This window comes from Sciurus vulgaris, assembly GCF_902686455.1.
Source record: "Sciurus vulgaris genome assembly, chromosome: 17".
NCBI lineage: Eukaryota > Metazoa > Chordata > Mammalia > Rodentia > Sciuridae > Sciurus > Sciurus vulgaris.
The window spans coordinates 30,384,483-30,412,108 of record NC_136478.1 but is presented as its reverse complement, the minus strand read 5'-3'; the positions used below and the strand labels follow the sequence as shown (position 1 = coordinate 30,412,108).

The 27,626-nt window shown below is 41.0% G+C and overlaps 1 protein-coding gene across 1 annotated transcript in view; it reads left to right on the top strand.

Annotated features, from left to right (window-relative positions):
- The window catches only part of LOC306648404 (alpha-ketoglutarate-dependent dioxygenase FTO), a 217,569-nt gene extending 194,745 nt beyond the window's left edge, over positions 1-22,824 (top strand). Inside the window, exon 8 of the mRNA XM_079118534.1 lies at positions 22,355-22,824. Coding sequence (XP_078974660.1) covers positions 22,355-22,492 — 138 coding nt within the window. The 3' untranslated portion in view covers positions 22,493-22,824. The remainder of the gene's footprint in view (positions 1-22,354) is intronic.
- The last annotated feature ends 4,802 nt before the right edge of the window (positions 22,825-27,626 follow it).

Genomic DNA, 27,626 nt, shown 5'->3' with positions numbered 1-27,626 from the left:
GCCAAGGAAGCAGACATCCCCGCCAATAACACATGGCATGGGATGTCAAATGGGAGAGAGAAACAAAATGTTATGTGAGAGCCTCAGAGAGTACGCATCAGACTGAGAAAGTGGGGAAGACTTCCTGGAAGAGGCAGCACCTTTCCATTTTTAACAGAGATTTGGTGGCGCAATAAGTCAGAGCAAATAGTGGTTACAAGGGCAGGGCTCTGTAATATAGTGGGGCTTGTTTGCAAAACACAGTGCCTTGTGACAGTGCTGCAGGTACCTACCTGGGGGCAGTGGAAGAGGAAGAGGCAGGTGCCCAGGAACGAGGGAACTCCAAATGGATTTGGGAGTAGTGGGGCCAGCTGCTGAAGAGCCTTCAGTGACGTACTTAGAAATTTGGCCTTTTCATGGTATTGGTACCAAAATAGACAGGTAGATCAATGGTACAGAATAGAGGACACGGACCCAAACCCAAATAAATACAATTTTCTCATACTAGACAAAGGGGCCAAAAATATGCAATGGAGAAAAGATAGCCTCTTCAACAAATGGTGCTGGGAAAACTGGAAAACCATATGCAACAGAATGTAATTAAACCCCTATCCCTCACCCTGCACAAAACTCAACTCAAAATGGATCAAGGACCTCGGAATCAGACCAGAGACCCTGCATCTTATAGAAGAAAAAGTAGGTCCAAACCTTCACCTTGTTGGCTTAGGAGCAGACTTCCTTAACAGGACTCCCATAGCAGAAGAATAAAAGCAAGAATCAACAACTGGGATAGATTCAAACTAAAAAGCTTTCTTTCTCTCAGCAAAGGAAACTATCAGTAATGTGAAGAGTGAGCCTACAGAGTGGGAGAATATCTTTGCCACTCATACTTCAGATAGAGCGCTAATATCCCGAATCTATAAAGAACTCAAAAAACTCTACACCAAGAATACAAATAACCCAGTCAACAAATGGGCTAAGGAAATGAACAGACACTTCACAGAAGAAGATGTACAAGCAATCAACAGATATATGAAAAAATGTTCAACATCTTTAGTAATAAGAGAAATGCAAATCAAAACTACCCTAAGATTCCATCTCACCCCAATTAGAATGGCGATTATCAAGAACATAAGCAACAATAGGTGTTGGAGAGAATGTGGGGAAAAAGGTACACTCATACATTGCTGGTGGGGTTGCAAATTAGTGCAGCCACTCTGGAAAGCAGTATGGAGATTCCTCAGAAAGCTTGGAATGGAACCACCATTTGACCCAGCTATCCAACTCCTCGGCCTATACCCAAAGGACTTAAAATCAGCATACTACAGAGATACAGCCACATCAATGTTCATAGCTGCTCAATTCACAATAGCCGGATTGTGGAACCAACCCAGATGCCCTTCAATTGATGAATGGATAAAGAAACTGTGGCATATATAAACAATGAAATATTACTCCGCCATGAGGAATGACAAAATTATGGCATTTGCAGGCAAATGGATGAAATTGGAGAATATCATGCTAAGTGAGATAAGCCAATCTCAAAAAACTAAAGGACGAATGATTTTGCTGATAAGCGGATGAGGACATATAAGGGGGGGGGGTAGGAGGGGTTAGTGTTAGGGTTAGGGTTAGGTTTAGGGTTAGGGATAAGGAGGGTGGTAAGAATGGAGGAAGGAAGGACTGTATAGAGGGAAAAGAGGGGTGGGAGGGGTGGGGGGGAAGGGAAAAAAATAACAGAATGAATCAAACAACATTGCCCTATGTAAATTTATGATTTTTAATTAAAATAAAATAAAAAAATAAGAAATTTGGCCTTTCTCTTGGAGACAGTGGTGGGAGTTGGATTCAAAGAGGTTTGACTAGGAAAGTGGTCCCTTCTGCACATCTACAACCAGTTACAGCATAGGGGATAGACCAGAGAGGAGAGACTGCAGCAGGAAGAGCTGTGGGAAAATTTTAGTTGTGAAATAATGAGGACAGTAATAGAGGGAACAGAAAGGGGGAATGAATTCAGAGTTTTGTTTTACTTTTTTGTTTTGGTTTGGTTTTTGTTATTTTGTGCTACTGGGGAGTGAACCCTGATTGCTGTGCCACTGAGCTACATCCCCAGCCCTTTCGATTTTTTATTTTGAGATGGTCTCACTACCGCTCACCTCAAACCTGCAGTCCCCCTGCCTCAGCCTCCTGGGTCGCCAGGATTACAGATGCGCACCACTGCAGTGTGCTGTTTTGCTTTTAGGCAGGTGCATAAAACGTCGCCATCAATTGGATGACAGAGATGAGAGGGAAGGAAGAGTCACGGGCAGTTTTACAAAACTTTTAGTCCTAATTGTTGGCAGGATGCTGATTTCATTTACCAAGCTAAGGGACACAGGTGAGGAGGAAGTTCAAGGGCATATGAATTGGAGGATCCAAGAGAGCATCAAAGAAGAGCTGAAATACTGACCCGGAACTTGGTGGAGACCTCAGAGCCAAGCATAGATTTGGGAATTTGAGACATGCCTGCAGAAGACACGTGCCTGTCATGTGCCACGGCGTGCTCCCTCGCATGTCACCTCATGCATGAAAGCACCTTACACAGGGTAGTCATCTACACAGAGACAGTAGCTGAAGTGATTGGAGTGAGCAAGAAAAAAAAAGGTGGGGTAAGGAGCAGCCAGGCTGCATACAGGATGATCCAAGATAAGCTCCGGGCAGCCAGTGAAATGGCCTGAGATGGCAGGTAGAGAGATTGGAAGGCCACCAGGAGTAGGTGGTAGCAATGAGGGGAGGAGAAGCAAGGAGCTTACTAATGCCGAACCCTGCCCGGAAATCAAGAAGGAGCCTACTGTTGCATTCAGCACAGGAAAGGTGTGGTTAAATGGTTAGGCTGGAAGGTGAAGGTGGGGAAAGTGGGGTGAGCATGTAGACATATTTTTGTGATTGGATCTGAAGAGAAGCTTCTCAGAGCAGACTGTCTGCCAGTGACGTTTAAAGGTTGTCCTGGGGTGTACATTTCAGCCCCATAGAGTGCTTCAGCTAGCCGCCTTCTAAGCTTCTCCAGAAATCACCCTGTGGATAGCCCTTGCCTACTCACTGACCAAACAAAGGCTGACCTAAAGCCTTAAACATTTTAATTTGCAAAACCATTGTTGTATTAAATCACAAATGGGAGGCAATTTAGCAATGCATCTCCAAAATTGCCTGGGCTCCTGGCTGTGGCTTTGCAATTTATGTTGAAAACTAACATTGAACTGTGTGGCATAAAAACAGATTGTTGATTTTGTGATTAATTTGGTCTCTAAGGCCAAGGAAACTGTTAATGCTGTATATCAGTTATAAAGTTGTGGTAGTATTTGTGGAGCAAAATGAAAAATCAATATCGTAACTACAGGATAGCTCTCTTAAAATCCAAGGTGTGTTTTGTTGCAAATTGCATGGAAGAAACTGACCCCCAAAGGAACAAACATGCCTTCATTTTTTCACAAGTGTGTATCCAGGGCGCAAAAGCAGAGGAAAATGGTTGGGTATTATTACAGTGTAGCTGGGGGACAGCTAGGAGAAGGATCAAATTGTTGCAATTTAGAGTAAAACCTCACTTGGAGTTATGTGTGTCCTAAGGCAAAGGAGTGATCTTTCAGAGGGCTGCACAGTCAGAAGCCAGGACACCTGGGTCATGCTAATCACATGCTGGTTTCAGACCCCACTCTTTCCCTCCCTGATGTGTTTGTGGTTTTATGGGTTAGCACTTTAGAGAGACATTGACATTCTTGAGTGATAAAGGAATGTCATCCATTAGCATCATTACGAATTAGACACCCAGGGGTTTATTTTTGTTTTCCATTCCTAAAGGTGGGTAAATAGACTTTTCTATTATGCCTGCACAGTTAGAGGCAGACGTAGAGGATTCCTTTCCTTGTTTTGCCTTTTGTTTTGGCAAAAAAAAAAAAGAATGATCCTTGTTTGCCATGGCAAAAGAATCATGTCCTCCATGGACTGCACTAAATGCAGATGGTGTTAAGGGTGGAACCTTTTATTGATGGGCTGTTGAGAGCCTGGATACAGTCCCTTCCCAGGTTGGCTTTGGTTGGCAATGATGCTCAGGTGAGGAGCCCGTGTCTCCCCATAGAGGCCAAGATTCATTCTGCGATCCCACCTGCCATTTTCTCAACTAGTGCTGGAATTGATTATGATCCCTGGTCCAGCTGAAATTTCCCACCAGCTTCTTAGCCTCGTATGTTATCCTCATAGGTCAGGCCTTATCTGGTGATCAAAAGAGGATGCAGCTTTGAGAAAGAAGTGTTAGTGGAAAAAGAGCTCCTTCCAGAGAAAGGTGCCCCAAGTGGCCCTTTTAAACTGCTTCCGTTTCATATGACTTCTGATTATTTGAGTGTTACAATTTGTGGTGGGTCATTTTGGATGTATGGGTAAAGGTAGTGTTTTGTTTTCTTTCTTTCCCCATCTCTTTTGCTTTTCCTTTTTCATCTGAAGCCATGAATTGTGTGGTCTTTTATAATACAGAGATTAGTGCAGCCATTTTTAGTCAATTTTTGTTATCTCCCTTAGGAGCTGACTCTTTGCAAAAGAAACACTTCTGTCTTGTCAGAATGACAGTGATTACTCCACAGTTTGGATCATCTCCAGCAGCTTTGTTCCCTGAAAAACGAACTTGATTTGATGAATACAAGTTTGGTGTATTTGATGAGTCAGAGGGCAGGAAAATGTCCTTGTCTCTGCTGAGGCTCTTACAGTCAGACACATTGAACATCAGGGATAAAATAAACCTTAATCTCCGAAGGAAAAAACCCCGGAGCATGAAACTGTTCCCACTAGAAATGCTGTAAATCTTGCAAACCATGTAGGTTTTCTGTTTGGGGCAACATCAAAGCCCAGTGACTTTAGAGATTAAAGTGTGTTTGACAAGCAAAACTTTCCCTGCGCCCTATTCTTTATGAGATTTGGCTTGTCTCTTGCCTGTGTTTCACCTCGGCATGACTTCCTCTCTTCCTGGGAAGTAGGAAGCATCACCTTCTGGAATTTGGACTGGGCTGCCCTGGTTGGCTCTTAGAAAGCTGGTGTAGGCCCAGGCAGCAGCCCCTTGGCATTCTAGCATCTTCTGGCCCCAGTGGAAGACAATGCTGTCTTATGATCACTTCCCAGGGACCCTCTTATTTGTGTGAGAGTTTCAGAGCCTTTTGCTGACTCCAGGAGGATCAAATGACAGGAAGATAGTGGCTTCCCTCAGCTTGGACAAAAGACTCCATCTTCCACCTTAGAATATGTTTCTTTTAAAACTCTGTGATGCCTCTGAAGAGAAGCTAGTATCATTTTTTTTTTTTTTAAGGGTTTGTTTTTGTCTGTTTCTGTGTTTGGGATGTCTCATTGCTTTCTCTTGTTAGGTTGGAAATCAATGATGGTATTTTTGTGCAAATAAAGAAAACTACTTTCCATATAAATGATTATTTAACACAGTAAACTTTTTTTCATTAATATCTTTCTTGGAAAGTGCAATCCCATTTTGCTTTTTAGAAAAAAAAAATTACTTTTAAAGGAACTGTGGCCTCTCAAGTCAGACATCCCTGCCTCCTGCCAAGTCCCTCTACATTCTGCTCTTTGGCTGCTTCTCAGGGTGGTCAGATAGTGAGTGGAGGACAGATTGGGAAGCCAAATGGCTTTAAGGGCAAACCCCACAGCGTAAAATCTCATTACTGGAAAAGCGCTTTGTGTTTAAGGATAGGTATTCCCAAGAGGAAGGATGGCAAGGGTGAATGGTTAAGGGACTCACTAAAATATCTTAAATCGTCTCCGTTAAACATGTAGCATCCTTAGAGGTCAGACAGAGCTGAAACTTGAACAGCTGTACAACAAGCATCTGAGATTGTTTTTAATTGTGTCCCCTTTCTCTAACAGCAGTAATTCTTGTTTATATTGTCAAGAACCTTTCCACTGAGCACAAGCACACCATACTTGAAGGTCAAATGCTTAACCCTTCTGCATGGTTACAATGAAAATGGACCCTTTTGTTTTCATTAATGTATACCCCAGCCACGTATACCGGGAGAATGGGAACCCCCGCGTTCACCAGGCTGAAGTAACTTATTGTAAAAGAGCCACAAAGAGAGCATATTTTTGGTTCCATACAACAGTTGTTTAGCCTTTGCCTTGTGCACCCAACCACAAAACAGTATGCTCCTTTATCAATAGGCAGAATTTTGGGTGCCATTTTGTTCCTTTGACCTGTGTTACATTTTACTGACCCGACCAAATTGCTTAAAAATTTCCCCTTTCTGCTGTCAATGTTTAAAGCTGCTTAATGTCTCTGAAGTGATCCCCCCCTTCCCTTTTAACACTTTACATTCCTGTTTACCACAGCACCTGTTACTGTAGTGAACCATGAAATCACAAATGTTATGCAGCCCTTATTGACCCATAATACTTTATTAAATATAAATAGAGTATGCTCCCGCCTCTGGGGTGGTGCTTAAAGGTAGAAGGCAGATGCACACATGTCCATAGAGACACATGTATTGATTTGTGGAGGCCAATCAGGAAAGCAGGTTGGTGGATTGGTTTGTTTGTCAGGCAAGAAATATTTCTTTTTCTCCTCCTTAAGAGTTAACCAAAACTCAAGGGGCCAGTTCAGCAAACATTAAATATGAGCCTCAAACATGAAGGCTTCTTTGTTACTGAAACAAAAATACCGCAGCAGGTGGTAGACTCGAACACAGGAGGGAGGAGGAGGCTCAGTTGTTGCCCATTTTTCTAATCCTTTCAGAATACCCATTGTCTGAACCCTAAAGTTAAAGTGTCCCTGCTCAGTCTCATGGAGACAATTTTAGCGTGAAAGGGCTGTGCCTGTCGCTGGTTTTCTACTGGTTTAATCTTTGGGTATGGAATGTATAACCTCCAAACAAGGCAGAAGAGGCAATTATCTCTCTGAGATGAGCCAGTAATATCTGCTCATCAAAGCATAAAACTGTCCTCACTGTGGCAAGTTAGAGTTAAGTAGGAATTTGTGCCAACAGCGATAGTGTTTTTTTGCAGATTTCAGACTGTATTCTTTAAGGCAGAAATGTGGCTTTTGTTGTCTTTGGGGCTCTCAAAGCCACTTGTGGCAACCACATTAGCTTTCTAAAGTTAAAGTTAAATCTCATGCAGCCCATGCCTATTTCTATCAAGGTGCTTCACCGGGGAGATAGCTTTTAATAGGGATTAATAATTGAAATTAGAATAATTGTTTTCCCCCTAAAAATGAATGGAATGTAATTTATAACTCTAGACCACAGAACACCCTAAATGGGAGGCATTAAAAGATGAGCTAAAGGGCAAAGGCAGGCTACCAGACAAATTCCTATTGCTGCCCTTGATGAAGGGTACCAAATATCCCATTCAAGTGCCAAGTCCCTCTGTGTTCTCATTGAGCCATCCATAATTGTCTCTTTTATTCCACATCACAGTTGGGATGATTGAAGAAAATGAATGCAGTGTAATGATAGTTTTCTTTTATAAATTCATGAGAACGCTGGAGTTGAAAATCTTCCTAAAAACTTCAGACACAAATTCTAATAAGTTGACAGATGCTCCCTAAATCATGTCTTCACACTAATTGCTCATGCAAACATTGAATATTCTTTCCTAACCAGAAAGAGGCTCTCTTGCTGTTGCTTACACCACGTCAGGTCCCGTGGCCACTGCTCTCAGAGGCACCGGATACATCCACAGAATGGCTTCTGCCAAACTTGACTTCGTATCCTTCTAGATAATACTGGCCGTGTTCCCATCTGACACCCCTGCTCTTTTATTATACAGTACTCAAAAATGTGAGAAAGGGTAAAAGAAATCCTAAGTTGTTTTATCATTTTCAGCCTCAACTCGGGGCATTACTTCAAAGAATCTGGAGTAGTTCTCTACAGAAATATAGCTTGGTAGATCAGAGGCTCAATGATCATTTGATTATTGTCTTTCTCCATTCAAAAAATGATCCTGGGGGCTGGGGATATAGCTCAGTCGGTAGAGTGCTTGCCTCGCAAGCACAAGGCCCTGGGTTCAATCCCAGCACCACCAAAAAAAAAAAAAAAAGGTACTGGTCACTGTGATCTCAGGTCCTCTGTCTGTGTGTCCAGTCAGGGAGGGAGTCAGTCCTTCCACCAGCACGGACTCTCTGCACCCCTGCACCCACTGAAGCCATTGTTGTCAAGAGCTTAGTTTTGCAAACTATCCCTGTTCTGCCGCTGGCAGATGAGATCCAGGGCCAGTTACTGAACACTCTGAGTCCTGGTCCCTTCACTTGTGAAATGAGTTTCCCGATGCTGCCAACCCACCTGCCAGGTTGTTGGGAGGATTAAATGAGATGCTGTGTGCCTACTTCACAGAAAGGGCTTCCTATTTTATAAGTCACTAGGTAAGAAAGTGAACTCTGCTACCAGCTTGCCTGGATTTAAATCTTAACCCCATTCAAAACTGTGGATCTGAGGCAAGGGACACAGTATCTTTGTACCTTGATTTTCTTATCTATAAGTTAGAAGAATAATATAACCTATTTCACCGAATTTGTTATGAGAATTTAAATTAGGAATGCATGAAAAGTAATAGTTATTGTTCTTATTTTATTTTGAGACAGTCTTGCTGTGGTTGACCTTGAACTTGTGATTCACCTGCCTCAGCCTCCTGAGTCACTGGGAATACTGGCATGCACCACCACACCCAGCAATCAAAATCAATTCTAAGAGCTTAATAGATTTGAACATTTGTTTTATGTAACCCCTTTGGTCATTGTCCACACTGTGCATGTAGTTTATTTCCCAACCTAGATTGTGAACTTCTAATGACCAGTTATTGTGACCTTCTAGATGTCCACAAAGTAGCAGAGACTCAAGTATCATTAATTGATCCTGCAGAAATTTGCTTTGAGTACATTCTGTTCCATGTGCTCAGTACAAAATGTGCTGAATCTGGACTCACAACACTTGATTTCTAGTCTCAGCTCAATTCCTTTACTAACTGTGACATTCAGTGAGTTATTTAATTTAGTCAGTCCTCAGTTTTCTTATCCATAAAAATGGGGCTAATAATACTTTCTTTACATCACTTACATAGTTTTTATGAGGATCAAATGAGATAATGTTCATGAAAACTCTTTGCAAAATATAAGTTTACACATATATTAGCTTCAGGCACAGGAACCTAATGCCTAAGTTAGATTTGGTTCTGTTGCTTAATAGTGGTATAAAATTTGGCAAATTACTTACCTTTCTGAGTCCCAGTTTTTTTTTTTTTTTTTTTTTTTTTAATACCCAAAATGGAAGTAATAATACCTTCATCTCATAGAGTTATTGTTTGGATCCAGTGATGAAGGGCATGTGAGGGGCACCTGGTGTGTAGAAAGTGCTCAATAATGTTAGCTACTGTATCATCATCACCCTTATTATCCAGAAAGCATTCAGGGTAAAAGGTTTCAGCTTCTGTGGGAGAGAGGCACTCTTAATACTAAACAGAAAGAGAGGGAGGCAAAAAGAAAGGCTTTGCAAGTATAAAAGTGAAGACTGATTTTAGTAGCTGTAATGTGACTTGAAGTGACCAGCCCTCTAGATTTATCCTCCGTCTCAATAGCTGAGTTCTAGGGGAAATAAGCAGCCCACACGTATTGACTAGTTATCATGTGTCACTTCCTTCTCTTAAGGGTCTTCTGTGTGAAAAATGAATCCTGTCAGCCCTCTGAAGGAGGTACTATAACTATCTTCATTTCACAGATGAGGAAACTGAGGTCCAGGGAGAATAAGTAACTGACCCAGGGCCAACTTGGCCACTAAAGTCAGTTGACCTTCCAGAACTTTATCCTCAAAGATAAGGGGGACTCTGACTCACTAAACGTAACTTTTTCTTCATTGCAACCAAGAGCTGAGAAACCCACTCACCAGCTTTGCTTATGTTTACATTCTGTGTAGTCTAGATTCTAGCTCAGATGCAGTGATGTTAAAAGTACAGAATCCTGTGTGCATGTGTATAATTTCCCCAAATCTTTAATTTCTAGGAATACATTCCTGTCAAGCTCCAAACCCTATCTGTTGAACATTCCACTAGCATTTTCAACTGTACATCTCTAAAACTGAACTCTTGCCTTGTAACTTTGGGAGGAATTTATTCTCTGTGCCTCAGTTTACTCATCTTCAAAGTCAAGTTGTCTTTTCATATGATGTTGCCTGGATTAAATGAGATGATGTTAAGGAAATGCTTATTGGCTTGGAAGGCAGGAAGCATTGAGTAAATATAGCTTATGTTCTTCTTGCAACTCAGAACTAGTTCTCTAGGCCTGGGTGCAGTAGTAAGGTCTCTGCTGGGCCTTCTGGCTTCACTCTCCTGAGCTGTTAAAATATCCACTGGGGTCGGTTTGGATGTTACTGAAAGAAGCGGTGAGTAGAAGCGGGGCAGATATATACAAAGGAGTGAATTATAACAAAGAGCCTTTCTGCTTCAGTTCTTGTGTAGAAAACATATGTTCAGTGATGCAGGCAGCAGTTGGGTTAAAGACACACTGTAGGGCTGCAGACAAAAGGTCCGGCTCTTCCTGCATTCACAATGTTTCCCAACATATTCACTTGTCTCACTTGTTAGGGACTGAGCTGTCAGCTGGATCCTCTTGCAAGTGTGATTTCTTTTTCCCGTTCCCTTTCAAAGGCCGCCCTCCCTCCCCTCTCCCCCAATGTTTTACACTTCATATAATCTAGTGTGCATGGCAGACCCCCTTCAGTCTTTGTGCTACTGATGTTTGGGGGAAGGAGGGAGCTGATCTGATGGAGATCTTGGGTAACTTTTCACTTGCCCAAGGATTGGAAGGTGCTAAGCTACTTTTAGGCCAAACATCATCAGTGCTCAATTATTTAGTGCTTGGTGTGGTTAGCCATCACTTCACCTTCAATTAACAGTGAGGCCAATGAACAGATTAGTGCAAATTCTTAGATGTGACCCTGAGAATTAGGGGTTTGTGTGTGTGTGCACGCGCCTGCACATTGTGGTTGGGCTGGGAGAGTTCTTTTATTTATAGAGTGAATAGTTATTTTTTTATTTGTTCTCTTTAGTTCTACATGACAGCAGGATGCATTTCGATTCATTGTACACAAATGGAGTACAACTTTTTATATCTCTGGTTGTACACAATGTAAAGTCACACCATTTGTGCAATCATACACGTACATAGGGTAATGATGTTCATCTCATTCCACCATCTTTCCCACCCCCCTGTTGGAGTGAATAGTTTTTGATGAAAAGACAAAGATAAGGCAAGGTGTGCCTTAAAGAGCTGGAGCGAAGTCAGTTTTCATTCTAGTTCATCATATGAAATATCTAGGTATGTCCAGCAGAATTCTAGACCCAGATAGTACTGCTAGGTATCATGGCTGTAGATTGAAACTTTTTATTTATTTATTTTTTATTGAAGCTCTGGTGGGTTTTTTCCCATTGGTGAGATTTTAGAACAATACTTTTATGTTACTTTTGATCAAGTATACATCCATGTAATTTTCAGTATTAGGCATGATATTTTCATGTGTACTCTCTTAGAGCTGCTTTACAGTAAGAGTAAACTAGAGATTTATAGAATTAGCGTGCTACTCCTTCTGCCACTGATGGGTATCTGCAAAATGGGAATTACATTGTCATCATACTTTATAGAGCATACCATAATTAAACAAAAAGGGCTTCATAGATAACAGCCAAGAGAACACTTTGCTCATCTTTGCAGAGATCTCAGGCTGTGTCTTCATTGCCCTATTATTGAGTCAATTTCAGTGCTGTTTTCTCCTTTTCTCCCCAAGCGCCTTGCTCATGCTTTCTGTTTCACGATACTGTTTATTAGTGGAGTTGCTCATTCTGGAAAGCACCAGCATATTCCAAAGAGGGAGAGGCAGCAGGGAGGCAGAGAATTTCCCATTGGCCTGAAGCTCTGAATGGATTGTTAGTTCATTTCAACTGTGGAGGCAATTACAGTCCTGCTGATGAATAGGCAGCCAAGTGGAATTTCCCATATATGGAGTCTTCTGCCGTGAGGATAATTGCAACACCTCAAAATCCACAGACAAAAGATACTGTATAAATATTTTGTAATGGAAAGTAGCAACAAAGTCATCCCCACCAACACGTGTCAGAGCTGACAAAGGAAGCTTCCGAGGGCGTCCTAATTTTTAATGCTGTTATTTGAAAATGCTTGAAAGGAAAACATTGAACAAATGTGTATGTGTGCTCCTCAGACTGGAAGTCACAGGCCACAGGATTTTAGGAGCAGGTAAAGCTAATGTACCGCCAGTTGGGGTAGAATTGCACTGAAGGTGACACCTTCCTACCTTGCCTCGAGTGGCGTGTCACCAACCAACAGCAGAACAACTGGAAAATAACTTTATACTCTTTCCACACTGAGGGGGATTCATTTCTCAGAGTTATGAGAAAGCGGTCAGGGTCATAAGAGTATATTTGTGAGACTTACCTCCATTGTGGAAGTTTTGTTTTCTTGTGTTTTTAAAGGAAGCTAATGCTTTAAAAGCTAGAATGATTCCTGGGTAAGAATAATGAAGCCGTGTCTTTCACCTCTCCGTGAATCAGCTTTATCCTATGGACTGCATGTAACAGTCAACTGCACTGAAACAAATGAATCTATTAGGCTACGTGGAAAACAGAGGGAAAAAAGAATAATGATTTTGTAATGAATGATTTTGTAACCAGAATGGTTTAAAAAAAAAAAAAATACGGGGGAGGGGTAGTTCTCAGTAAGTATGCAGAGACTAGAAATCAAGTCCCATTTCCTATCATAAGAAGCCCGTTGTTTCAGCCGCAGTAGTTAATGTACTGTATGTGAAAGATTTAAGACTAGTTGGAAAGCTTTGCTTCTGTTTTATTAGGCTGCTATTGAAAAGCCAACAGCATAACTTCGACTAGGTGCTCTGAGATTTCTTAATGGGCTGTCAGGGGCAAGACACCAGGGCTGTGCTATACTAGCTCTTTCCTGTACATTAAAACAACAGGGGCCAAGCGATCACATACAGAAGTATGAATTACTTGATGCTTTCTCTGTTCCATATGGCCAGCCATGTCTTTGGCAATTAATCATGTACAAAATCAGTCGAGTGCTCTCTGAAGCATTGAAGTCAACATTTAGTTGTACCTGTGCCAGTGGGGGCAGTGGGGTTGCAGCGTAAAATAGCAGGATGAGGGGCTGCTGGCGCCACAGCCCAAGCAGCTGGCTTCTATAAACAACACTTTTTTCCCCCCTTCTTCACCTTTTTCCCCCTTTTTCTTTCTTTCTTTATTATTCTTTTTCCTTTCCTTGACAAACACATGGGCTGTTTTTTCACCAGCATCTGAAATACCAGAGTTGCCAGTTGAAGCGCTGAGGTCTAGTTTTGTACACTGCCCTGGTGTTCCAGGCTCAGCGTATGGAGGCAGGCCATCTTTCCCCCAGCAGCCTGCACATTCCAGTGGTCATCCACACCGCTGCCCCCAAGACTGCTTGCAATGCCTGGCAGGCTGTTGTGGCTCCCTGGTTCTCAGGGGAACAGATGAGGTGCAGTGACTTCTCCACTGGTAGGAAGAAAAACGTGGTAGATACCATATAAAAAAAAAAAGCCAGTTTGCGGGGGCAGAACTAAGTCATGGCTGCAGGATTTTAAGGTTTTTAAAAAAATTAATGTCTTCACTTTTTTTGATATTCCCCAATTTTTTAGATAGCAATGACAGTTTCTAACATTTTTCAGGCATTTTGTACCTGCCGTTCATTGTGCTAAGTGCTCTATGTGGATTATCTCATTTAATCTTCATGACAGTTTTAGAAGCTAGTTGCTGTTATTTATATTCCTTTACAAATGAGTAAGCTAATCAAAGAAATATATTTTTTTCCCCTGAATTCTTTCTCCCCAGATATTCTTGATTACTCTCAGTTAACTCTCTTAGCGCACTAGTCCTTCATGGAAAAATGCTCACCTCTGCCTTACTGGTACATTTTGGAGGACCCATTTGGTAAACTCTGCTGAGACATTCATTCAAATAAAGTGGGTCTTTGAGATGAACAGATCCGAGTGAGTCTTTAGGTGGGAATAAAAGGCTGCTTTGTTGGCAGCCTCTAGGAGAAGTCCGCTTTTGAGCCTCCCTTTCAAGGCAGCCCACTTATCTCCTGCCTTCTTGTGAGTAGGCTCCGAAGGGTGGGGGAGGGAGGGGGCTGAGGACAGCAACCTCAGGAGTCCAGTAGATGAGCACCCAGTGGTGACTTGGTGTTATCTCTTCACCGAGGTCATCCAGGATGTGTTTTCTCAAATTCAGGAAACAGGGGAAAGAAAGTTTTAACATTGTGTAAACATTGGCACCCCCAAAACCTCCTGCTCCTGGAGAGGGAGATAAGGTAGGCAAAAGAGTTGTAAGGCATGTTTATTTGTTCTGCCGGGCCGTGGATCCAAGCATGCTGGAAATCTGTGGTGGTGCCCAGTCCAGTTTAGAAAATGTGAAGACATCACTCAGCATTGAGCCACAGAGGCCTCACAAAAGAGCCATCTTAAAGTGACAATCAGTAAATGAAGGAAGACCCAAGATCGACCTTTCTTTGATGGGACTAAGGCTATCTCAGTGGGTTCTGTGCCTTTCTTCTTTTAAAAAAAAAAAAAGAAAAAAAGAAAAAAAAAGTGTTCCTGAACTTTTGAAGAGGGGAGCCCTGGTTGGGTTTTTGACAGCCTGTGGCAGTGCTGACGTGAGGAAATAGCTTTCCCAGCTGATAACATCTTAAACCAAGTTTCTTCAGGAGTTGAACCTTAGCCCTCATTATCAGTCGGAGCATATCTTTGTAATTTGTGTGTGCAGAGGGGAAATACAACTTAGCACGAGACAGCTATGTATATGAAGGGTGTCAGGAGTGGCCTTTTTCCCATAATGACAGTGTTACTTCCTTGGTAGTGGTGAAGGTGAAAACAGGAAGGTGGGAAAGGTACACAGTTCTGGGCTCCTGGCATTGATAGACCTTTTTTGAAATTGCAAGAATGATAGCAGAAATCTTTGTTTGTTTGTTTGTTCGTTTGTTTGTTTTAATAAACTAAGCAGAGGAATTACTAGCTATGTTTGTGAAATGCCATTCTGTTTCTATGCATTTCTTCAAAGTTCTCTGATGTGTAAGAAAGATTAAATCTGAGTTTTGGAGTTAAAGGCCTAACAGAAGCTGTTATTCCATGTCAGAGGGGACCCAAAAGAATTAAAGACTTACATAGAATTGTGAGTAAGGAGTACACATGCAGTTCCCCTTTGAGATCTCAGAGTGATTCCTCTCCAGAAACCCTCTGCAGCAACTTCTGCACAACTGTGTGAATGCTCACACCAGCTCTCGCTCTGACGCTGTAGAACAGGGACACCCTGGTTCGTTCTACTGAATGCAACAATATGACCAACAAAAATTAGCTGGATTGCTCTGTTTTAATTTAATGAATTCAGAATTGGGAGAATTTTTTTTCCTAAGAAAAATGTGACACTTAAGCCTGAAGTACAGTGTACCTTAGAGTTTTGGGTTTTCTTTTCTCTATCTCAATCTTTCTCTCTGTCTCTCCCTGGTTGTGGATTTTTTGCTTTGGTTTTATGCATCAAGTTTGGAGCAAGGAGAAACTGAAGTCCCCGGGGAATTCTTGGGGGTCCTTGGTATGCTGTATGTTGCCAGAGCCCAAAATAGTTTTCTCTATTTGAAATGGAGAAAGGTAGACTTCTTCCTCTGACTTATTAGAAGGACCTTAAATATTATCATAGTATAGTGAAACTATCTTTTAGACACATCCCTCCAAATGATTATTGCCTTAAGTAATCACCTACTGAAGAGGGTGCCTATTTATTTTTCTTGAGTTTTATTGTGTAGGAGTAGTTTTTACAACTTCTTTCCTATGATTGTCTTCAGGAATACTTTGCATCAAACCAAGGCTTGTTTCACATACTGTTTTTGACTTGAATACTATTGTCTGCTTGATTCTTCTCCTTGTTCCCCAGTCCTGCTCTGATATGTCATTTGGCTCCATTTATTCACAAGCATCATTAGGAGTCTACTTTGAGGGTACGTGGCCATACTAGGTGCCTTGGAAAGGGACTTGGACCCCGTCTGTTCTAGGAGAGCTCACAGTCCGGGGAGCAAACCTCTGGATGAGCACCTTAGTACAGTGGAGTGCAGAGCAGCATATGAGATGCTTAGAGATGCAGAAGATGCGTGATCAGCTCTTTTTAATTTGGTACAAGGATGTGGCTCACTGCAGACTTTACAAGGGACATGATTTTTGAAGAATGAGTAGGAACCGTAAGTTAAACAAGGGTATGATAAATGTATAGCATAGGTCAGCTGTGTGTTTTTGGTGAATACTGTTAATTTTATATGAAATAGAAGATGGCAGGAGATAAAATTTGAGAAGTTAGAAGGACTTGTATCAAGACTGCTTTGTTTGAATTTTGCCAGGCTAAAGAATTTGAACTGTCTATAAAATAAAATAAAAAATCGTTCTTTCATATCCCTTAAATGCCAATAACTGAAGCATAAATAAACAGGTGCTCTGGTCTAGGTGGGGTTTTAGAGGTCAAACCACCTGTGTTGTGTCCTTGGTAACCCTAAGGTGCTTCTTGGAAGAACAGGGCTTCATGAAGACAGCTTAAAACCATGGCTGTAGGTAAAGCAGAATTGTTGGAAGGGATGTAACATGTTCAGACTTATACTTCTAAAAGTTCACTCCTTCCTTCCTGAAGCAAGGAAATTCACAAAAGGGGTGAGATTGACAGAAAAACCCGTGTGGAGGCCATCGCATGCTTTAGTGAGGCCAGGGAGAAGTTTGAGTCATGTCGAGGAAAGAGTGGCAGGATCTAGGTGCTTATGGTAGGCAGGAAAGGGAGCAACTAGTTTGGGTTATCACATGAATAATGGTGCCAGTTTCCACTCTGGGAAATCAGGCAAAGGATTGGGTAGATGGAGAGGAAGAGATCAGGGTTCAAAGATAATCAGCCCAGTGTGGGCAAGTTAAGGTTGAGGCGTCATGTCTGCAATGGCCAGCTTAAGAAGGGGCAGCCAGTGTGATTGGCAGTGTGGGGACAGAGCTCAGTGGAGAGGTCTGCTCAAGGGGAGAAGCATGAGTGCTTTAGTCTACAGGGACCCTTAAAGCCACTGGAGGGAGATCACCCACACAGAGAGCAAGCACAGGCAACAAGAGGAGAAGGAAGGTTATAACCTTGGCATTACAACAGGGGAGGATCCCCGAATGAGGGCCTCACCTAGGAGACTAAGAAGGACAGGCTCTGTGTTGGGCAGTGGCCTGGGGAGGGAGATGTCCATTAATGAAGAGAGGTCAAGTACAATCAGGACTCATTCCAAAACTAAAACCCATCCTCAAAGGGGCTTGCCACCACTGGGGATGTGCAGGAGAATACGCCTCTGGTTCCTGGTGCAGGAGGAGGTCTTTTAGCTGATTGTTAATGGTTGCCTGATGTCTGCTTTATAGTGTTCACTTAAAGTAATAAGCACATTCAGGAATCCTTTTGTTAAACAACCTCACACAAGGTAGATTAGCTGAGTTTAAGATGAAACTAAGCAGTATTAATCAGAGTGGTATATGTACCCAGCAACGAATCCCCACGAGAACCTGCAGGGAAGTTCTTTTCTCCTGTCCATTTGTATATATGGAAATGATCCACAGCAAGGTGACAATTGAGATTTGAACACCCAGCACTCTTAAGGATGCCTCGTCCTTTCTGATCTAGCAGCATTTCTATAATTTCTATTGAAAAAGAATCATTATTGAAATGAAATTTCTCCTCCCTAGCATGTTTCCTATTTGTGGCTTGCTTTCTGTTTTGAGGGGAGACTGGTAATAGGAGACTGTTCGAAAATCAGTACTTGTCTGAAGACAGCTCTGTGTTACTACTAATGGGAAAATGGCCTATTAACATTTCCCTGGGGGAAGTCAACCCTTGAGGAGCTGACACTATTATGAAGAGAAAAATATCACCATTAATTGCCTTGTAAAAGGAATGCTCTTTTGACATTCTGAAATTTCCTTTTGTGCATTGACTTCTCTTCACCCTAAATTTTGTGACATACTATATTTTAGGATCTGAAGGATAAATCTAAATTCACTTTCCTTTTCTAATGTTGAAACTAAATTTTTGTAATTTATTTTTATCATTCATATTTCTCTGTATTTTTGCTGCTTATTCATTATATGTGTTTACTTGTAAACTTGTTTTCTGCATTCTTTCTTGTGTTAAAAATGTAGCAGAAGTGAAAATTTTAAGGTGAATTGTATAAAATTTTTGCACAATAAAACTGGTCTTTTTTTTTTTTTTTTAGCATACAGTTCTGCCAGTTTTAGTACATGTACACACTTACTTAACCCCACTACAGTTAGGAGGTAGAGTATATTCTCTGTCCCTGTAATATGGCCTTTCCCAGAACATCAAGTAAATGAAAACATACAACATTTAACCCCTCTTGAGACTGGCTTTTTTTCAGCATAATGCCTTTGAGATTCATCTAAGTGGTTGCATGTATCTGTTGCTCATACCTTTTTCTTGCTGAGTAGTATTTCATTTTGTGGATATACCACAGTGTGTTTTATTTATTGACACGTGAAGAACATTTATGTTGTTTCCAGCTTTTGGTTATTATGAACAAAGCTTCTGTAAACATTTGTATGTATGTTCTTGTGTGAACATAGTTTATTTCTTTAGATAAGTTCCTAAAAGTGGAATTGCTGGGTCTGATGTTAAATGTATGTTTAGCTTTGTAAGAAACTATCAGACTGCACTCAGGATCACAATAATGTCCATTCCCATAAGCAATGTGTAAACTTCTAAAAAATCAAATGCAATTTTGAACGTTCTTTGATCGGGGTTGACGAATTGTGTTTCACTGTGCTTTGAGTTTTGAGGAGATGCCCCATGACAAAGAGAGGTCTGGAGGGCGTCCATATCAGCTTCAAGGAGAACTGCTTCAGCTTTGCTTGCTGTATACTTTGGTGTTCCATGTACGACTGTATTTGCAGAGTGCCAGATTTATCTAAAAGTATCTAGAAACCATTGCATAAAGCATTGCGTCAAGAATGTGGGATGTGGATCACAGGCATTATGCAGGCAATGCTAGTTGGCACTAAGGGACTCTGCATATAGTGAGGACCACACAGTGAGAAGGTGAACTGCCCTTCAGCTTGGTTTCCATGCACCCTGCATGTGAGGACAGTCTTCATTTAAATCTGACACATCTTTCATATTCTCCAGCACTTGTCAGTATCTTCTTTTGCAAAGGGAGAGCATGCTTCAGTCTGAGAGCCTTTAGCAAATAGACATATCTAGAATAAGATAAACATAGGGCTTGGTTTTTAATATACTTACTTTTATGATTATTTTTTATTTATGACAAGCACCACTGTTTTTTCCATTTTTCTTTTGAAGTGGATTTATTTTCTGTTTTAAAAACAGGTCAATTATGTGGAATAGAGAAAAAGGGGGTCAAGGGGTGGAAGGGTAGGTAAGGGGAGCAACTACAGAATGAAATTGACCAAATTAGACTGTGTGCATATATGAATACATCACCATGAATTCCACTGTCATGTATAAGTATAATGTACCAATTTAAAAATGATAAATAAATAGAAGGAAGACCAGTAGTAGAGAAAGGGGATCAGTAGGGAGGAAATAGGAGAGGGAAAGGAGCAGTTCGGGGATTGAGAATGAGCAAACTATGTCATATGCATTTATGATCATATCACAATGAACCCCATTATTATATATAACTATAATTACTAATAAAGACAAGATTAGGTCAATTTAAAGAAAAATATTAAATGTTTTTTAGTTTGTGCAAATGTTTGGCAAGAATCATGAGAATGTGCTAGAAGGGGAAGCTCTGAACTCGGAGATCAGTTTATTTAAAAAAGACCTTGAAGCAAATCCTTCTGTGAAGTGAAGAGCCCCTGGGTAAAGCACATAACTCTCTCTTAGTTTATCTACTTTATGAATTTATCATTTATGTAGTAGGGAGTTCTCAAAAGGTCTTCCCCTGTTCTTTGTTTTTGCAGTACTTATTTTTCAGGTTCCTTCTTTATTTATAGATTTGACAAATGTTTATTAAAAACTGTTAGGTAGACAAGAGGAATACAGTGGTGCACTAAACAGACCCTATCCTTTGCCCTGTGAAACTTCCCTTTCTTAAATACTTCCTCTCCTTCCTCATGGGGACCTTTCGGGGTGTATGGATAAAACTTTAAATGATGCAAAGGGCATGGAGGTAACAAATGACTTTAGAAAACATTTTAATAGATGCGGAGAGGAAAATAATTTATTTCCATCGTGTTTTTGGAGCTATGGATGTGTATTTTAATTCTATTTTATACATTTTGGTAAAACAATATATATGCACAGAGATAGTGATGCACTATATGATGCTCCTTCCAACTTTAACTGCATGAAACAGGGCGTCTCAGGCAAGGAGAAATGCTGTTGTTAGAATACTCATTGATAGCCAACCTCTCTGGAATTAGACATCTTTTGGTTCAGAGGTCACAAATTGGCAGTTGCCTAAGGTCTCTTAGGTCCATTGGTGTTTCTTGTTTGGCCCCACATAGTATTTAAAAACATTTTTTGGACACAGGTTTACAGCATTTACAAAATCAGGAGTTTCTGTATTTAACCCCTGCCCCCATAGATTTCTTGATTATTTTGAAACTTGGAATCTGGCACTGCTAAGCCAGCTTTTCTAAACGGTGGAGTGGGCTGGAACTGCGAGCGGCTGCCATTGTGGACAGAGCACGTGCGCTCTGGTAACCTTCGCTGAGCCCATTCATGGTGTCCGCATGGCCCTAGTGGGTGTTTTTGAATTTGCAGGCCCTGGATGCAGAGTTGCAGGTACAGGAATTGCCTGGAGAAGTGGAGCATTTCTCTCTGGATGGAAGACTGACACAGTTGTTGCCGTGGGAGCTGACTGCATGTCCAACTGGGTACCTCTGCTCAGTCTCGTAAATGTAATAGTGTATTAAGAGGCAAAGGTCAACATCCTTTCCTCGCTGGTGTTAGTCAGGCTATCTTGGATCCTACACAACAAAGATACTATTTCCTACCTTATCTGTGTCAGGTACAGTTTCAAATTTGAAGCAACAAAACCAAATTCTGGTAAATTTAAACAAAATAGGACTTTATTAAAGGATACTGGATAACTCAAACTATCAAAGGAAAAGAGAATTATCTGGACTAAGAAGACTCAAGAAACCATCGTACTTCAAGGGGTAGGTGGTAGCAACTAAAGAAATAGATGAGTAGCCTCCAGTCCTCCCCACCCCCCACATCTTTGCCATTCCTCTCAAGGGTCTCAAGTCCAAGACAGGAGAATCGAGGTGGTCTGGCCCACCTTGTTGATAGGGATGCCTTGGTGGAGAGTCTCCCAAGACTACAAATGATAAGGGAAAAGACTTTCCCAAGAGGGAGTCTGGGTGCTCTTGCCCGGAGACCAGGTATGGATGTAGGCAACAGAAAGAACAAATATTCACCATACTTCTTCTCTAGGTGGTCATGACAATATTAATTACACATTGTAAGACACTATAGAGGAGTATAGTAGTATTTCATGTTACGGTAAGAACCAATTATGAGTGCAAGAAAGTAAGCAGATACTGGCATCAATTAGATAAGGTATTAAGGGGACCAGAGCCCATAAAGTGACAGTTCCATTCCTTTTAGCCATTGCCTTGGTTGTAAAATCTCCAAAGAATCCACACTGATTTTAAAGTAAAAAATAATGACTATAAAAATCTTAAGATGTGTGTTGAGATATACTACTCCTTGTGATTTTTTTGTGCTCATTTCTTTCTTTGCATGATCTTGATTTGCAATAAGCAAAGAAAATGAATGGACTCTCCTCCCCGGAAAAAAAAAAAAAAAATCACTGGCATGGGTAGAAATTGAAAGTAATGATTCCAGTAGGAGAGGCAGTGCAGAAAACCTCAGCTGGATGGCCAGAATCAGAGAGTAAAAGTCAGAGGCTGCTCTTTTTTAAAAAGGCAAAACAAACAACTCCCAGCGAAGTGTACGTGAAAATCATTTCTAATAATAGCTCATGGTAGGCAATTCCCAGGGGAAAAAAAAAATCATTGGTGTGCTGAGAAAATCAGAGTGAGAATGCACAGTGTCTTGATGTGTTACTTAAGGCGATGGAGCTTTGGAGTTTACCTATGTGCCATGTACATTGATTAAATACGAAATATATGCCGGCCATTTTGGGCCATCATTTACCGTATTGATTTGTTAGCAGGGGAACTGTAATAAAAAAGCCATTGATTTACTGTCCTTATTTGCTTATGGGCTTTTTTTTTTTCATTATTAATTTTTCACTTTTTCTTTCTCTTTTTTGGATCATTTCTTCTAGACAAATGCCGTGCTTCGGGAAGTTAAAAGAGAGGGGCTCCCCGTGGAACAAAGGAATGAACTCCTGACTGCGGTCCTTGCCCCGCTCACCACACGCCAGAACCTGAGGAGGGAGTGGCATGCCAGGTTAGTCCTGTAATGAAATGGGATTTGTTGTCCCTGACAAACAAGAGCTATATTTGGCTCAGCCCTTCCTTACCACTGGTCTTGTCCCTCTCATTTTGAGGGGTGGTAAAAAATAAGCAAGTTTAAGACAATTGCAGCTAAAGTTAGTTCTCCTGCCCACGCTAACCTACATTAATTGTAATAATCCATGACACCGTCGGTGTGTGTATGTGATTTCTCCCTGGGTAACTTACGTTTAGCATACATGTTTGCATCTTGAGCATAATGTAATATAAGTACCTGATGCTGAAAAGCTCTTTTTACCCAGCAGCCTAGAAGGCCTGCATTGCTCTTTAATCAGGGCGGATGTCTGGGAAATCCACATAATGCTCTTCTGTCACTGGAGGCAGGGCAGATTGTTTGAAAGTAGTCTATTTTTCTACCCCATTTTTAGAATCGACCAAGATAGGAATTACTTCTGCTCCTACCTAGTTTCTTTCTAGAGTTGCCTGTGGTTAGAAAGCTGTACTGGTGGAAAGCTTCTACGAATCATCAGGGTTTTTGTTTTTTTTTTAAGATAATTGATACATGGAAGGTTGGAACTAATACCTTCGAATGTTAGGATTCTCCTATTACATCCATAGTTTGTAAAAATTAAAGAATTATCATCTGTCTGTAATTAAGAGGGAGAGGAATTGGGAAGATTATACTGCATTTAGTCTCAGAGTCTTATTTGATACATAAAAATTCTATGTGCCTGGAGTCAAGAACATTTATTGATGGCCATCATATTCTCCAAGTGACTTCATGTAACAGCATTTATAATAATTGATAGCTTCACTGCTAATAATTATCATAAAAATAGATTTGTCTGAACAAGACTGAAGAGATGAGCATTTTCCAAGAGAGGAGACAGTATGAACTATTGATTCCCATTGGATATCAGAAAGCTACTCTTTTTCAAATAGTATATTCTCTCTAGATTTGGACTTGCATGTAAATAATAATTTAAAAATTCATAATGATATTCCCCTTTTTCTTGTGTGGCCATAGCAAATGATGGAGAATTTCAACTTCAATGATGTCTGAATAAGTTCCAATTCAACTTTCCATAATCTTAAACTTTTTTTGTATTACAATTTTAGTATTATATTCATTCAGATCCTCATGTTTTGTTAAATAAAGGTGAATCAGCATGGCGACATGGAAGAGGCTCCTCCTGTTTGATGTTTCCTATCTTCTTCCTGGGATTCTTATTAAATGAGAAAAGAAGGGAGAAAGACTAGGTGTAGTCTTTCTCCCACACACCCATTCCCCTAAAGACAGCACAGTCCAGAGAGAGCAAATGGTGAGAACTGCTGGCCCGTTTTAAGAGCATTAGGTTTGTTAACAATAATTTCCTAATACACCAAACCATCAGACAACGTGGCCAAAATGGCCTATTTGAAAGGAGTCTGGTTTCAAGCATTTCTGGCCCTTACTGCTAACAATTTAATCAGGAGCTGGAGCCAGTGTTGAAGTTGATGTAGTCTAGCATCTGAAACAAAAATTCTTAAGTCCTTTGTGGCAGGGGTGGAGGAGGGAAGAACTTAGCCGCTGACACTTCGCAGGCTCCCTGAACACCAAACACCTGAAAGACAGTTTCAAGAGGGCGATGTCTCCAGCGTGCAGAAGGCCAAGTGTCCTCGGAGTATTGAATAACCGCGGTCCTCCCCAGCCCTTCTCCACCCCCATGTGATGTTTCCCATGCTGGTGCCTATCTAAAAGGCTCATCCATATGATCTGTGTAAACAGACAGTCACCATATCCCTCTCTTCCCCTCATCAAAGCGTCCCCTGGCCGTCTGGAGTCAGGCTCTGCCTTGAGTAGCCATCCAGCGTGTGGTGAAAGTTATAAAACATCACGGCAGCGCTTACCCAGCCGTCTGTGCTTCAAAGATTGGCCTATTGTGTACTTTGGAATTACATGAGGAAAAATGTGCTTTGACAGAAAATAATTAGCACTCACCAAAGGCCAGGCAATAGGTTACAGCATTTTACTTTCATCAAAGCTATCAGGGGATCAGTTAGATTAGATAATAGAAATTTTTTCCTCTGAAAGTTACATACAGATGACTCTAATTATCTTATATTGCACGTTAGAGAATGCATTATGAACTGTACAGCTCCAAGAAATTTAGGTCAACCGAGACTCCACAGCTGGCAATAACTTGAGTGTAAGTCTATTGTAATAAACCTTCTTGTCGGCAGGTTCATTTATGATCATGATATCAGACAGAATATTTTCAGTGCAACTTGTAACTCGGTCCCAAAATATTTGTATCTTTCTCAGGCCAGGAGCCCAGCCATTGTTTGGGACTCGCTGCAGTCTTTTAAACCAAAAGCATATGTTGCCTGTAATTTAGCTTCTTGAGGAAAGTGTCAATTCTGCATGACTCGGGGTAACCGAGTTTGTCACAGTGTCACACAACCCTGCGATTCTAGAGGCACATCTGAGTGCTGTGGGTTTCCTTCCCCAAACTCGGTAATCCCATAAACAGCCCTCTCCAAATAGGCTTATTAGGGCTGTCTATTCACTTCCCCAGAGTTGAATGATCCAAAGTACGTCAGAAGACGCCGTGTGAATGCAGGGTAAGTGTTAACAGAAGTGGTACAGAATTTCTGAAGATTTGGCTTTGTTTATACAGTCCACTCTGCCTGATGGACAGCTTGTTATAGCTTTTAAAGAACTGGGCAAGCCCTCTGATCTGACCCCTTCTTGACCTCCGCAGCCCAAAGGTCAGTCTGCAGCTAATAAACTCTGAGGTTCTTAGGGTCTACTGTAGACGAAGGCAGAAAAAGAGCAGCTGCAAGGACTGGCTATCCCAGGATAGGCTGCTTTAGGGTCACTCTCTGATAATGAAAATGATTACCAAATTATATGGAAGTTTAACCGCAATAGTGAGAGAGAGGAGGGTGGAGCCCAGCGTATTAGGTTTGATAAATGAACTGTGAAGAGGCCCATCTGGCTCTCAACATCTTTTCTCCCCCTCTTTCCCTACCAAGGGGAAACATTTTAAAATAACAGCAGTACATATAGACTCAATGACCCATGCAAGGAGCTGGAATGGATTAAGATTTAATGGTGACAGTGGAAGGAATTATCATTTGAAAGGTGCACCAAAGAAAAGGTACAGTTCAGCATCCATGCCCGAGTTGTTTTTCTAAAAAAATATAAAAATCAATGCCTTTGTTTATTTTATACACATCCCCAACATCTTGCCTAGACTGCTGGAAATTTTGAGGCCATTGTTTATCATGAGATAATTATTCGTGGTCAGCTTCAGGGAATAAAAAAAAATGGGCCTCCTTTGCCTTGAACATGTCAGAGTGAGAATCAGGCATTCCATTTCTGCCTGCTTGCTCAGTTTCAAAGGTGTAGGTTAATCAAGTGTTAGAGAAAATGCTTTACAAAAAAAATCTGTGTCCCTATCTGTGTCTGACTGTTGTGCATGTTTCCATACTGGATCTAGGTCTGGCTCATGAACAGTTTTCTTCCTACTCTGAGTTGGCAGTTTTTCTGTAAAAACAAGAAGAAAGTGCATAATGTTCATTGAGTGGATTGTTTGTTCCTTTCTTTATTCCTCTTTCAAAGAAAATCACAGTGATGATAATTAGTGCCAACAGTGGCTAGGTCACTAAAAGCTATATGTCTACTTACTGTCAATTGATACTGGCAATCTGCTTAAAACTGCCCCCAGTTTCCCATGAACATGGCGTATCCTGGTTTCAGATCAGTGACACTGGAGACCAGGAAACTCTGCTTTCCTGCAGAGACAATTGGCACAAGCCATGACTCTACTTTCTGAAATGAGGATGGTTTTATTCAGTAAACATCTTTTGCTGTGCGTGTTATAGAGTGCCAAGCAGCCAATTTAAGGGTTATCTGAGGACGAGAATGTCCAAAGTTCCTAGAAAGAGGTGGCGGAGGCAGTGGAAAGGAAATTGGTGGAGCCATCCTCACCACAACAGAGGACAAGTTGCTCGAACCCATTCAGGAAAGTATTTAATTGTGGATGTCTTCGTAGCCTCGAATTGTTGTATTGAAAACCCATTACACTGACATACATCGTGTATATAATACAAGTCTCACCCAGACTGTAATTATATAAAATATAGAAATGAAAGTGCTTCTAAATGTTACCGGAACTTAACATATTTTTCATCTTGGGGTTTGTTTTGGTTACGTGTGTGGGGATTTAGAGCGAATAGCAAGCTGGGTGAAGGATAATACAGAGAGATGGAGCCCTGGGAGAAGTAACTGTGCTTTTTAACTAGAAAGCGGTGACTCTAAAATTTTGCTACATAAAGGTGCAAAAAAAAAAAAAAAGTCAAAGGTCAAGTCATTTAGGATTTGTTTAAAATTGAGATGTAATTCATGTAGCACAAAATTTCATACAACATAAAATTTATTATTTTAAAGTGTATGATTGCTTTTTTCATTGTCTGTACAGGATAGTGCAGTCATTACCACTGTCTAATTTCAGAGTATTTCCATTACCCTAAAATGAAACCCCATATTTGTGAACATCTACTCTCAATGTTCCCTAATCTCCATAGGCCTTGCAAACATTAATCTGCTTTCTATCTCTATAGATTTGCCTATTTTGATTGTTTTTTAATAAATAGAATCATATACCATGTGGCCTTTTGTATCTGATGTCTTTCACTTAGCATAATGATTCCAGGGTTCATCCATGTCTTAGTGTGTAAATATTTCACTCCTTTTTACTACTGAATAATGTTCTGTTTTATTAATATGCCACGTTTTATTTATGCAGTTATCAGTTGATGGGTATTTGGGTTGTTTCCACTTTGGGGCTATTATAAAGAATGCTCTTATGAATATTCATGTGCAGGTTTTTGAATGACATGTTTTCAGCTCTTTTGGGCTTCACATTAGTCTGTTTTCTGTTGTTATAATGAAATACTAAAGGCTGGGTACTTTATAAAGAAGAGAGGTTTATTTAGCTACAGATCTGGAGGTTGAAGGACATGGTGCTGCATCAGATTGGCTTTTGTGAAGACTTCATGGTGAATAGCATTCCAATGTGGGGAGCACAAGCAAGAGGGAGAGGTCATGTCAAGACAGGAAAGCAGAGGGCAGGAAGGGGCCAGTCTTACTCTTTT